This window comes from Panthera tigris, chromosome B4 (genome assembly GCF_018350195.1).
Source record: "Panthera tigris isolate Pti1 chromosome B4, P.tigris_Pti1_mat1.1, whole genome shotgun sequence".
In the NCBI taxonomy this organism is placed as follows: Eukaryota; Metazoa; Chordata; class Mammalia; order Carnivora; family Felidae; genus Panthera; species Panthera tigris.
In genome coordinates this window covers 37,003,720-37,016,869 of record NC_056666.1, presented here as the reverse complement: position 1 = coordinate 37,016,869, position 13,150 = coordinate 37,003,720, and the positions used below count along the sequence as shown (strand labels likewise).

Genomic DNA, 13,150 nt, shown 5'->3' with positions numbered 1-13,150 from the left:
GTCATCCAAGCACTATGCAACACCCAGCTTCCTTTCAACAAAAGAAAATCTATCTCTAAGAAAAGCACAGTTGTCAATTAAGTTCTGTCCAGAGACAAATAATACTGGTAATAACCAATATAATACTGGTAATAACTCAACAGAGATCCTCACTTCTAACTTGCTAATGGACATCCTTCTTTGAACAGAAGGCAGTATGCCTAGGCCATGAGATGAATGATTATCCTAAGCCAATCATGCCATTTCTCATTATTAGTGATGACCTAGCCAGAGGTAGAAATGTTACCCTGGTCTAGCCAATGAGACACAAAGAATGTCTACTGGAAGTCTTTTGGGAAGATGTTCATCTTCTAATAAGAAAAAGCTTCTCGAAGAGTAAGCCTTTTGTCCCAACTTCCTTCCATACTGCTAGGAGATTCACCTGGTGAAAGTATGGTGCTGGACTATGCAGCAACCACAATGCAATTAGGAAGAAATATATTACCCACACACTGAAGAAAGCAAGGCAGAAAGATGGAAAGAGCCTGGCCCTTCATGGCAATGTGCAGTTGCTGCATCAATCCTAGAACTACCTATACCTGTAAATCTTATGTGAAAAACGTGTCCTTATGTGAAAACTGTGTTGTTAATGTTTAAACTGATGTCATTTGGCATTCTAGTACTTGAAGACGAGAGCATCCTGGTAGACACAAGTGTTACATCCTGAATTCAGATGGCCCATACGCTCTGAATGTACACTAAATAAATAACCAAAATTTACTAAAAATATAGTCAGTAAGAATAAAAATAAACCAGGACAAAATACAGAGTACCTCATGATCATATAAGAACCAAACTACCTATGATCATATAAGAGCCAAACCAACCAAAATGGCATTTTAATACACATAAACTTTGATTTGATTATACTAATTTAAGTATAATGGAGAAATTGGCTCAAACTTAGTGTCACTAATGAGACATATTGGCATTATGGGCTTCATTCTAAAGTATAAATATGCTAAGGATTTGATAACCCTTCACAAACTGTTTTCTTTTTTTTCCTTGTAAATTATGCTTTAATTTCTGCAATCAGATATGATGCAGTGAGATACAAGTATAAACTTTCATTGTACCTCCAGAAAATAAAAAGCACATTTATACAGATATAGCCCAACAGCTTATTCCCTTAAAAAAAAAAAAGTTTTGAATGTAATTAAAGGTAATTTATCTTCAGTGTAAAACCTTGAATGTATAAACGAGCTTTCAAAAAGCTCACTAATGAGGTTGCAGATGAAAAACAACTCTAGCAGAGAAAAGCAAGTGATGTGATAGAAGAAGGGGGAGTGGGGTACTTTCATAACTTGTTTCTTGTTTAAGAGACTGATGGAAGGCTTGTCAAAGACACTGAGCTAGAAAATAACAAACGGAAAATGGATTTAGAAAAGGTAATAATGTTTGAGGTGTACTGAATTCAGCATACCTGCCGTGGCCACCAAGAAGTACACGTGTATACGTATATTCTACACACACACACACATCCCAGGTAAACAGAAAAGAAACATGGTGTCAAGACATATTTAGGAGAGTTAGGCGCCTGGGTGGCTCAGTCAGTTAAGCTTCTGACTTCGGCTCAGGTCATGACCTCGTGGTTGATGGGCTCAAGCCCCACTCTGGGCTCAGTGCTAACAGCTCAGAGCCTGGAGCCTGCTTCAGATTCTCTGTCTCCCTCTCTCTCTGTCCCTCCCCTTCTTGCGTTCTGTCTCTCTCTCCCTCTCAAAAATAAATAACCATGGTGTCAAAACATATTTAGGAGTCTTGGGGCACCTGGATGTCTCAGTCAGTTAAGCATCCAACTCTTGATTTCAGCTCAGGTAGAGATCTCACAGTTCATGCGTTCAAGCCCCACAGCAGGCTCTGTGCTGACAATGTGGAGCCTGCTTGGGATTGTCTCTCTCTCTCTCCCTATCTGCCCTTCCCCCGCTCACTCTGTCTCTCTCTCAAAATAAACTTAAGAAAAAATTTTAAAAAATAAAATGAAATAGAATAAAATAAAATTAAATTAAATAAATAAATAAATATTGAGAATTTAAGATACAACAGGGCACCTGGGTGACTCAGTCAGTGAAGTGTCCAACTTCAGCTCAGGTCATGATCTCAAGGTTCATGAGTTCAAGCCCCATGTTGAGCTCTGTGCTAACAGCTCAGAGCCTGGAGCCTGCGTCAGATTCTGTGTCTGCCTCTCTCTCTCTCTCTACCCCTCCCCCATTCATACTCTGTCTCTCTCTCTCTCTCTCTCTCTTTCTCTCTGTGAAAAATAAACATTTAAAAAAATTTTTTTAAAAACATTAAAAAAAGAATTTAAGATATAAAACAGATGAACATAAGGGAAGGGAAGCAAAAATAATATAAAAACAGGAAGGGGAATAAAACATAAGAAACCCTTAAACAGAGAGAACAAACTCAGGGTTGCTGGAGGGGTTGTGGGTGGGGGCATGGGGTAAATGGGTAAGGGGCATTAAGGAGGGCACTTGTTGGGATAAGCACTAGGTGTTATATGTAGGGGGTGAATCACCAGACTCTACTCCTGAAATCATTATTGCACTATACGCTAACTTGGATGTAAATTTAAAAATAAATAAATAATAGGGGCACCTGGGTGGCTCAGTCGGTTAAGCATCCGACTTCAGCTAAGGTCATGATCTCGCGGTCTGTGAGTTCGAACCCCGCACCAGGCTCTGTGCTGACAGCTCAGAGCCTGAGGCCTGCTTCAGATTCTATGTCTCCTTCTTTCTCTGTCCCTGACTCACTTGTGCTCTGTCTCTCTGTCTCTCTCTCTCTCTCTCTCTCTCTCTCAAAAAAAAAGTAAACATTGGGGCGCCTGGGTGGCTCAGTCGGTTAAGCGTCCGACTTTGGCTCAGGTCATGATCTCGCGGTCCGTGGGTTCAAGCCCCGCGTCGGGCTCTGTGCTGACAGCTCAGAGCCTGGAGCCTGTTTCAGGTTCTGTGTCTCCTTCTTTCTCTGACCCTCCCGTGTTCATGTTCTCTGTCTCAAAAATAAATGTTAAAAAAAATTTTTTTTAAAGTAAACATTAAAAAATAAATAAATAAATAATGAAGTAAATAAATTAACATTAAAAAAAATTTTTTTAAAGACCATTTAGGAGTCTTGAGTGTATAGGTAGTACCTGAAATCACAGGGTAGATACACAGCTAGGGAGACTAAAGATAGGAAACGACTAAAAACACCAAGTAAAAGGCAATGAGAAAAGAGAACAAAGATGACTAAGGAAAGGTCAGAGAGTGAAGACAATAACCAGGAGAGAGGCATCATGAAAGCCAAAGAAAAATCAAGGTAACTAAATTTCAAGGAGAGGAGTCAACAATCATATTAAATGTATATGTGACCAGAGATGAAGTAGGATAAGAAATTAAAAAAAAATGTACTCAGCTTCTAACAATTATTAACTCAGTGGTAACTTAGGCAGTGCAGTTTCAATAAAATGATTTTACTCAATGTCAGATTACAGAGTATAAAAGCTAAGCAAAGAGGCACCTGGGTGGCTCAGTTGGCTGAATGTCCAACTTTGGCTCAGGTCATGATCTCGCAGTCTGAGTTCCAGCCCCTCACTGGGCTCTGTGCTGAAAGCTCAGAGCCTGGAACCTGCGTTGTATTCTGTGTCTCCTCTTTCTCTGCGCCTCCCCCCCCCGCCCCAACCCACTTATGCTCCTTCTCTCTCAAAAATAAAAAAATAAAAAAGTAAAAAAGCTACACAGATACTGAGGAAACAAGACAACACAGACTATTTTTCAAGAAACTTCACTTAGAGGGGCACCTGGGTGGCTGTCAGTTGGGCATCCGACTTCAGCTCAGGTCATAATCTTGCGGTTTGTGAATTTAAGCCCCATGTCGGGCTCTGTGCTGACATCTCAGAGCCTGGAGCCTGCTTCAGATTCTCTCCCTCTCTCTCTGCCCCTCCCCTACATGCGCTCTGTCTCTCTCTCTCAGAAATAAATACTAAAAAAAAATTTTTTTAAATATAAAAAAAATGAAGTTCATTTAGAGAGGCAAGGAGTAAGGCACTATCTAGGAAGAGAGTTTTTGTTTTAAGATGATATATAAACATGTTTACACTGGGGGTAAAAGAAGATCCAAGCAGACAGAGAAGGTAGGAGAGAAAGATTTCACAACTGGTAATATTGAAATCACTAAAGAAGCCAGAAAGGATGGATGTGGAAGGATTATCCTTAGAGACAAAGGTACCCTTTGCCCACTGAGATTGGCAGAAATTAAGAATGAATACTAACAATTCTGTGTATGGGGCAAGAAGTTGAAGGAGTTCTACCAGAAAGCCTTTATTTTCTTTCTGAAACTGAAGACTAGGAATGAGGCAGACTTGGCAATACAGTAATTAGGGATAAATTGAGAGTTGAAGAAATTCTTTTCTTTTTTTAATGTTTATTTATTTTAAGAAAAAAAAAAAGAGAGAGAGAGGGAGCACACATACCCAAGACAGGGAGGGACAGAAAGAGAAACCCATGCAGGCTCTGCACTCTCAGCTCATATCTCACCAAGTGTGAGATCCTGAGCCAAAATCAAGAGTTAGATGCTTAACTGACTAAGCCACCCAGGCGCCCAAGAGTTATAGAAAAATTTTTTTTAATGTTTGTTTATTTTTAAGAGAGAGACAGAGTGTGAGTGGGGTGCGGCAGAAAGGGAGACACAGAATCTGAAGCAGGCTCCAGGCTCTGAGCTGTCAGCACAGAGCCTGACACAGAGCTCGAACTCACAAGCTATGAGATCATGACCTGAGCCAAAGTCGGACACTTAACCAACTTAGCCACAAAGGCGCCCCAAGAAATTCTTGCTGGCTCAGTCAGAAGAGAATGTGATTCTTGATCTCAAGGTTGTTGAGTTCAAGCCCCACAGTGCGTGTAGAGATTAAATAAATACATACACATACACACACACACACACACACACACACACACGAATGAATGAATGAATGAATAAAATGAATGAGGGAATGAATGAATAGATCTTTGGGGAAAAAAATTCTAAAATAGTTCTACTTTCTACCTGATATCAATCAATCTGACTACAGTGACAATTATTACAATAGGTAAAACATTCTATGTTGTCCTTTTCTTATAATATGTACAGGCAATCAGCAGCAGGACTTTTTCTGGTTTCAGAAGGAACATCAAAAAATTTCATCACAAGCTGGCCAATGATTAGATGCGCAGGGCCACTTGGGGCAACTCTTCAAAAGTGAATCATCATGTCAGAGACTAGTCTTCAACTGTTTCAGGTCTTAAAATAGAATCATCACTATATACCCAAAGATGATCAGAACTTCTGAGATCAACCACAGAAATAAAAATCTAAACCAGAGTTTACCAATTTATAATGGTTTATAATTAGGAATTTCTACTGATATGTGCGCGTGGGTGACTCAGTCAGTTAAGCATCCAACTCTTGATTTCAGCTCAGTTCATGATCATACGATCTGAGTCCTGTGTCAGGCTCTGCCCTGACAGTGCGAAGCCTGCTTGGGATTCTCTCTCCCCCTCTCTCTGCTCCTCCCCTACTTGTTCTCTGTCTCAAAATAAATAAACATTAAATAAAAATTTTTAAAGAAAGAATTCCTACTATGATAAATGTAAGTTATAAATACTATGTAATTATAATATAACTAAATTATGAATTACTGATTTATATTATATATTGATAACTCACTAATTAATGAATATGTTATAACTTATAATTCACTTTCCAATGAATTTCTATTAAATTCACACTCCTCATTCAAGACACTTACTTTCTGTTATCAAAGTACTTAAGAAGCTAAATTATTATTAAGGAGATTATTTAAGGAGCATAAATTCAGGGGCGCCTGGGTGCCTCAGTCAGTTAAGTGTCCAATTTTGGCTTGGGTCATGATCTCACAGTTCATGAGTTCAAGCCCCACATTGGGCCATTGGGCTCTGTGCTGACAGCTCGGAGCCTAGAGCCTGCTTCAGATTCTGGGTCTCCCTCTCTGTCTATCCCTCCCCAACTTGTTCTCTCTCTTTCTCTCTCTCAAAAATAAATAAACATAAAAAAAAAAAAAAAAAAAAAAGAGAGGCGCCTGGGTGGCTCAGTCAGTTAAGTGTCTGACTTCAGCTCAGGTCATGATCTCGCAGTTTGTGAGCTCGAGCCCCACGTCGGGCTCTGTGCTGACAGCTCAGAGCCTGGAGCCTGCTTCCGATTCTCTGTCTCCTCATCTCTCTGCCTCTCCCATGTTCATCCTCTGTCTTTCTCTGTCTCTCAATAATAAACATTAAAAAAAATTTTAATAAATAAAATAATATAAAATAAAGAACATGAATTCAGAGCAAAGAAAGCTGCCATGGCATGAAAGACAGATATCCCCTGAGCTCTAGAAAAGCAAGATGAAATATCACTACCTTCCTTTCTACTAACAGAACTCCTCACAACCCTAGATCCAATAAGTCTTATTAATAATGAATAGACCAAGTCCCTTCTCTGATTCCCACATTCTTTTGTTTTTTTAGTGTTGATTTATTGACTGAGAGAGAGAGTGCATGAGCAGGGTAGGAGCAGAGAGAGGAGAAAGAGAATCTGCTGCTTGATTCCACAAACTGTGAGATCATGACATGAGTGGAAATTCAAGAGTCAGATGCTTAGCCTACTGAGCAACCCAGCCCACCCAGCCACCCACCCCCCTCCATTCCTACTTTCAGTGGGAACCATTTCCATTCTTACAACACAATGTTTCTTTAGATATATTAAAATCAATGATTAGGATCAAGTTAAGCTGCTCTTCTGATCCAACCACAGGTTAAATGAAACATATCTAAGAGTTATAAGGGCATCTCGCTGTCAACCTACAGACCTGTCTTTACCAACAACTTTAAAAAATGTAACTTTGAGGGCCACAAATGGGAATGGGAAAAGGAGGACAAGGAAACACAAAAAGGAAATTAAGGCATTTTTTTCTGAAAAAATTACTTTAGGCTACAGGAACACTCTAGAAGTTAACAATGGAATGGTTCAGACACAAGCTCATACTCTAGCTTTTAAAGGAATGAGTGAAAAATAAAACCACCCTCTCCTACTCCTCTCACTTCTACTAACCATGAAAATATAATATACTACAGATCATCAGCATGTCTATAACGCTGGCCCTACAATACCCAGTCACCCTCTGATTTGTCATCCCTCTCAGAAACTGTTCAAAATTAACAAAAAGCTTGCTAAATCAAATCAAACTGAATTTTATAATTTCTTCCCTGTTTATTGTAAAAGTAAATGAAAAATAGGCCTCTTCAAGTTCTAAAGAACAACAGTATGTGACTGCCTCCAATAACCACGTAACTGTTCTGCAGTCAATGCACTTAAAACGCATGTTAAAAATGATCCATGGAAGCTGATACCTGAGACTTGACACGTCTTGTTCTTTTCGGCAGAATGTTCACTCTTGTGCCTGGCTCTGGGGAAGTTTGGACATCAGTGCCAAGAACCTCAGGCTCTACTTTTTCCTTTAGATCTAAATTAGGCATTTGTACACCCTAAAGAATCAGAGCACACAAAGAGAGCAGATTCATTGATAAGAAGTCAGATTTGAGAATCAGGAGAAAAATAATAAATTTCCAATAAATCCCCAAAATTACATGAAAGCAGGTGATAGTTCTACCCACCAATTGATCTACAGATTCAAGACAATCCCTATCAAAATCCTAGCGGGCTTTTGTTGTAGAAATTGAGAAGTCAGTCCTAAAATTTATGTGGAAATGCAAATTGTTTGGAAATTCTGAAAAAAGTAGAACCAAGTTGGAAGACTTATACTACTGGATATCAAAACTTACTATAAAGCTATAGTACTCAAGACAGCACAGTATTAGTATCAGGGTAAATATATGGATCAAAGAACAAAACGGAGACCAGAAATAAACCTACATTTATAGTCAACTGATTTTCAACAAAGGTGTCAAGATAAATGGGAAAATTTAAACAAATGATACTGGTACAACTGGATATTCCTAACAACCCCCCACAAACGAACTTACACTTTTACTTCATACTACACACACACACACACACACACACACACACACACACACCCTGAAAATGGATCTCATACCTAAATATAAAAGTTAAAACTATAAAACTTCTAGATGAAAACAAAAAGTAGCTTTGGGGCCTTGGGTTAGGAAAAGATTTCTTAGGACAATAAAAGCACAATCCATAGAAGCAGGGAGGAGGGAAATCAATAAACTACTCTTCAAACAGACACCATTATAAAAATGAAAAGGCAAACCACAGACTAGCAGAATATATTTGTAAAATCATATATCTGATAAATGACTTGTATCCAGATTATATAGCAAACTCTTAAAAGAAGTGTAAGATGACAAACAACCCAATAAAAAAAAGGTCGGAACAGACACTTCATCAAGGAAGATATGCAAATGCTAATATGCACATGAAAAGATGCACACCATTGATCATTAAGGAAATGAAAATTAAAACCACAATGAGATACCACTACACACCCACTAGAATGGCTATAAGCAAAAAAACTGACAATATCAAGTGTTGGCAAAGACGAAGAAACTGGAGGCCTCTACATTACTGGTGGGAATGTAAAATGGTTCAGCCACTTTGAAAAACAGTTTGGCAGTTTCTTAAAAAGTTAAACATAAACTTACCATATAACCCAGCAATTCCACTCCTAGGTATCTACCCAAGAGAAATGAAAACATATGTCCACACAAAGACTTATACATGAATATTCATAGCATTTATTCATAATAGCCATAAACTGGAAACAATCTAACTGCCCACCAACTGGTAGATGGATAAACAAATATGGTATATCCATACAATGGAATATTGTCAGCCATAAAAAAGAATGAAGTACTAATACAGGCTAAAACATAGATGAACCTTCAACATTAGGCTAAGTGAAAGAAGCCAGACACAAAATTATATTGTATGATTCCATCTTTATGAAATTTCTACAAAGGCAAAAAACTACAGAGCCAGAAAGCAGATCAGCTGTTATCTGGGTTTGAGGGTAGGAATAGGAACCAACTACAATTAAACACAAAGGAACTTTCTGGGCTGATGGAAATATTCTAAAACTGAATTGTGGTGATTACTGCATAAATATGTAATTTATTAAATTTATTCAGTATCTACAATGACTGAATTCTATGGTATGCAAATTATACCTCGATAAAGCTGTTAAAAAAAATACATGAAACCAAGAGGAATTTTTCAAAAAGCTTAAGTCATGAGGATTTATTTTAAATAAATAAGAAAATAGCCTTCATTCCCATTAGCCTTTATCTTGTAAACCACCAAAAACAGGCGCAATTTTTAAACTACACCTTGCTATCCCAAATTTTGGTACCAGGAGAAATTTAACTTCCTATACTTAGTAAACTGCTAACTTGTTATGGTGAACACAGTCTAACATTCAAATTTGGCCCACTGGATTTATCCACTCCTAAAAAAAAAAAAAAAAATGATGCATCTCACCATAAGGCTGACACCAGATTGGAAAAGCTCATATGGGTAGAGAATTCTTTCATAGTGTGACTTCAAAAGAGACCCAGTTCCTTTTCCTGGCAGATATCCCAAGCGACTACCCACTTTAGACCATTTCTTCTCCTTGGTGACCATTTCAAAACCTCCTTTGCTGGCAACAATCTGAAAACAAAGTAAACATTATTTAAGAAAAAAACACAGATTCATGTATTCTGACTCTATATCTGTCTGCTAAATACAAAAATTATTCTGAGCTTACATTTCTAATTTCCTTTCCACAATACCCATAAAATTGTAACTTGTCAACACTTAAAGTATGAAATAAAGACAATGATTTTTTGAAGTTTTAATGTTGTGTCTATTTTCCATGAACTAGGCACTCAAAAACATTTCATGATTTACACTTTGTACGTTACATACCTTGAGAAAACTAAACAGGTTTATGTACTCAATATCCACAAGGAACTCAAAATATAAAATATGAATTAAAAACAGACCAAAAATGAACGTAAGAATAAATGTTAAGTTAAAGGGCGCCTGGGTGGCTCAGTTGGTTAAGTGTCTGACTTCGGCTCACGTCATGATCTCACGGTTCATGGGTTCAAGCCCCACCTCAGGCTCTGTGCTGACGTTCAGAGCTTGGAGCCTGATTCGGTTCTGTGTCTCTCTCTCTCTCTCTCTCTTTGCCCCTCCCCTGCTTGCGCTCTGTCTCTCCCTCTCTCTCCTCTCTAAAAAATAAACATTAAAAACAAAATTTTTTTAAAGAATAAATTAAGGGGCGCCTGGGTGGTTCAGTCAGTTAGGCCACTGACTTTGGGTCAGGTCATGATCTTGCACTCCGTGAGTTCAAGCCCCACATCGGGCTCTGTGCTGACAGTCTGCTTCGGATTCTGTGTCTCCTTCTCTCTCTTCCCCTCTGCCTCTTATGCTCTCTGTCTCTCTCAAAAGTAAATAAATATTAAAAAAAAAAAAAAAAAGAATAAATTAAGTTAAGGGCGCCTGGGTGGCTCAGTCGGTTGAGCATCTGACTTTGGCTCAGGTCATGATCTCGCGGTCTGTGAGTTTGAGCCCCGCGTCGGGCTCTGTGTTGACAGCTTGGAGCCTGGAGCCTGCTTCAGATTCTGTGTCTCCCTCTCTCTCTGCCTCTCCCCTGCTTATACTCTGTGTCTCTCAAAAATAAGTAAATGTTAGGGGCGCCTGGGTGGCGCAGTCGGTTAAGCGTCCGACTTCAGCCAGGTCACGATCTCGCGGTCCGTGAGTTCGAGCCCCGCGTCAGGCTCTGGGCTGATGGCTCGGAGCCTGGAGCCTGTTTCCGATTCTGTGTCTCCCTCTCTCTCTGCCCCTCCCCCGTTCATGCTCTGTCTCTCTCTGTCCCAAAAATAAATTAAAAAAAAAAACGTTGAAAAAAAAATTAAAAAAAAAATAAGTAAATGTTAAGAAAAAAAAGGATAAATTAAGCTATAAATTAAGTTATATAGGACACAAAATGAACATAAATCATGAATTAGAAAATGTACTAAATACCTTACAGAATTTAACAAAAACGTCAAGCAAACAGGGGCACCTGAATGGCTTAGTCAGTTGAGCATCCAACTCTTGATTTTGGCTCAGGTCATGATCTCAAGGTCATGAGATCAAGCCCCACGTGGGACATGGAGCCTGTTTGGGATTCTCCCTCTCCCTCTGTCCCTCCTACCCCAAAAGAGAGGAAAGAAAGAAAGAGGAAACAAAAGAAAAATGTCAAGCAAACAATGGATTCAGAGGATATTTTGGAAAAGGCTATACTTTTTCAAAAGGAGAAGTTTTACATGGAAGTTTATGAAGGAATGATGGAGAAAAATCAGATTACAGTAGCAGACTTACTAGAGAACATACCATAGAATGTATTAATGTAGGAAAAGATGAGATAAACTGGCCAATGTGGCTGAATGCTCCCATCAAATGAGGCACCAAATAGGGGCACTGGGGTGGCTCAGTCAGTTGAGCATCCAACTTCAGCTCAGGTCATGATCTTGTGGCTCGTGAGTTGGAGCCCCACATCAGGCTCGCTGCTGTCAGCACAGAGCCCACTTCAGACCGTTGTCCAACCTCTCTCTGTGCCCCTCCCCTCTTCACACTCTCTCTCTTAAAAATGAATAAACATTTTTTCAAAAAGACACTATATAGAATACACATGTATCAAGGTTCCCTGTCTTCCAGAAGTTGATACTGTATGTCTCAGACAGTCTTCAGTTGACTAACAACAGAATAAAAAGGACTGTGACATAATCATTTAACTCAAAAAAAAAAAAATTTTCCTCTTTGAGTACATACTACTGTATTTCTCTGTATCAAAAAAAAAAGTTAAGAGAGGGGTGCCTGGCTGGCTCAGTCGGTGGAGCAGGAGACTCTTGATCTCAGGGCCATGAGTTTGAGCCCCACATTGAGCACAGAGCTTACTTTAAAAAAAAAAAAAGTTAAGAAACAAGCTAAACATAGAATTACCATATGATCCAACAATTGCACCCAAAAGAACTGAAAACAGGGATTTAAACAGATACCTGCAAACCAATGTTCACAGCAACATTATTCACAATAGTCAAAAGGTAGAAACAATCCAAAGGTCCATCAGGAGATGAATAAACCAAATGTGATATACATACAATGGAATATTATTCAGCCTTAAAAAGGAATAAAATTAATACACGTGACATGATGAACCCTGAAAACATTATGTTAAGTAAAATAAGCCAAACACAAAAAAATGAATATTTTATGATTCCACTTATATGAAACACCTAGAATAAGCAAATCTATAGAGAGGGGAAGTAGAAAAGAGGTCTGAAGGAAGAGTGGAAGTTCTGGAAACGAAGAACAGTGATGGTTGTATATTGTGAATGTACTTAATGCCACTGTACCCTTAAAAAATGGTAACTTTTATGTTACACAGATTTTACCACAACTTTTTGTAAAAGGCTAAGAACATGGACTCTGGAGCCAGATTTCCAAAGTTCAAATCCCAGCTCTACTACTTAATAATTGTATGACCTTGGGCAACTTATACAATGTGTCTTGGAGTATTCACTATTATTAAAATATTAATAATTTAACAGCACCCACACTTTATTATGAGGCAGTTGTGAAGACAAACTAAATAAAACATGAAAAACCAGGACAAAATAAGCACTGTATCAATGTGAGCAGTATTATAATATCTACGTGTGTGGGCAGGAAGTATGCGTGCTATAAATAAGCAAATGTTTTCAGTGCTTGTGCTCTACAACGCTATGATAGACGAAGATGAACTTATACCAAAGCAAAATTTCCCTCTACAGAAGTATGTGAAAGCTTGGTAGAAAACACATAAGTTCACATGCACAAGAGCTGAACACATCTCTAATTCCTTAGCTGTTTTTATCACACCCTCAGAGAAGCCCCCTCTGAGGCTAACCAGGGAAAAATTATAAAGAGAAGAAAGTTTATTTTTCCAATTTTGTAGTGTAGAGGAAGACACAATGAAGGTGTTTTAGAGGGCTGTCTGGAAGTAAGCAGATGAAGCAGAATGCCTTTCATTCATATTTTCCAGTGCTTCTATACTGTCAGCTACTGTTCTAGGTGCTTGAGACACATCTGT

General features: G+C 38.6%; 1 protein-coding gene across 1 annotated transcript in view; it reads right to left on the bottom strand.

Annotated features, from left to right (window-relative positions):
• KDM5A (lysine demethylase 5A) overlaps positions 1 to 13,150 on the bottom strand; it is a 93,698-nt gene that overhangs the window by 69,142 nt on the left and 11,406 nt on the right. The window contains exons 4-5 of the mRNA XM_042991539.1: positions 9,529 to 9,699; positions 7,419 to 7,553 (exon numbers count right to left, since the gene is read on the bottom strand). Coding sequence (XP_042847473.1) covers positions 7,419 to 7,553; positions 9,529 to 9,699 — 306 coding nt within the window. The remainder of the gene's footprint in view (positions 1 to 7,418; positions 7,554 to 9,528; positions 9,700 to 13,150) is intronic.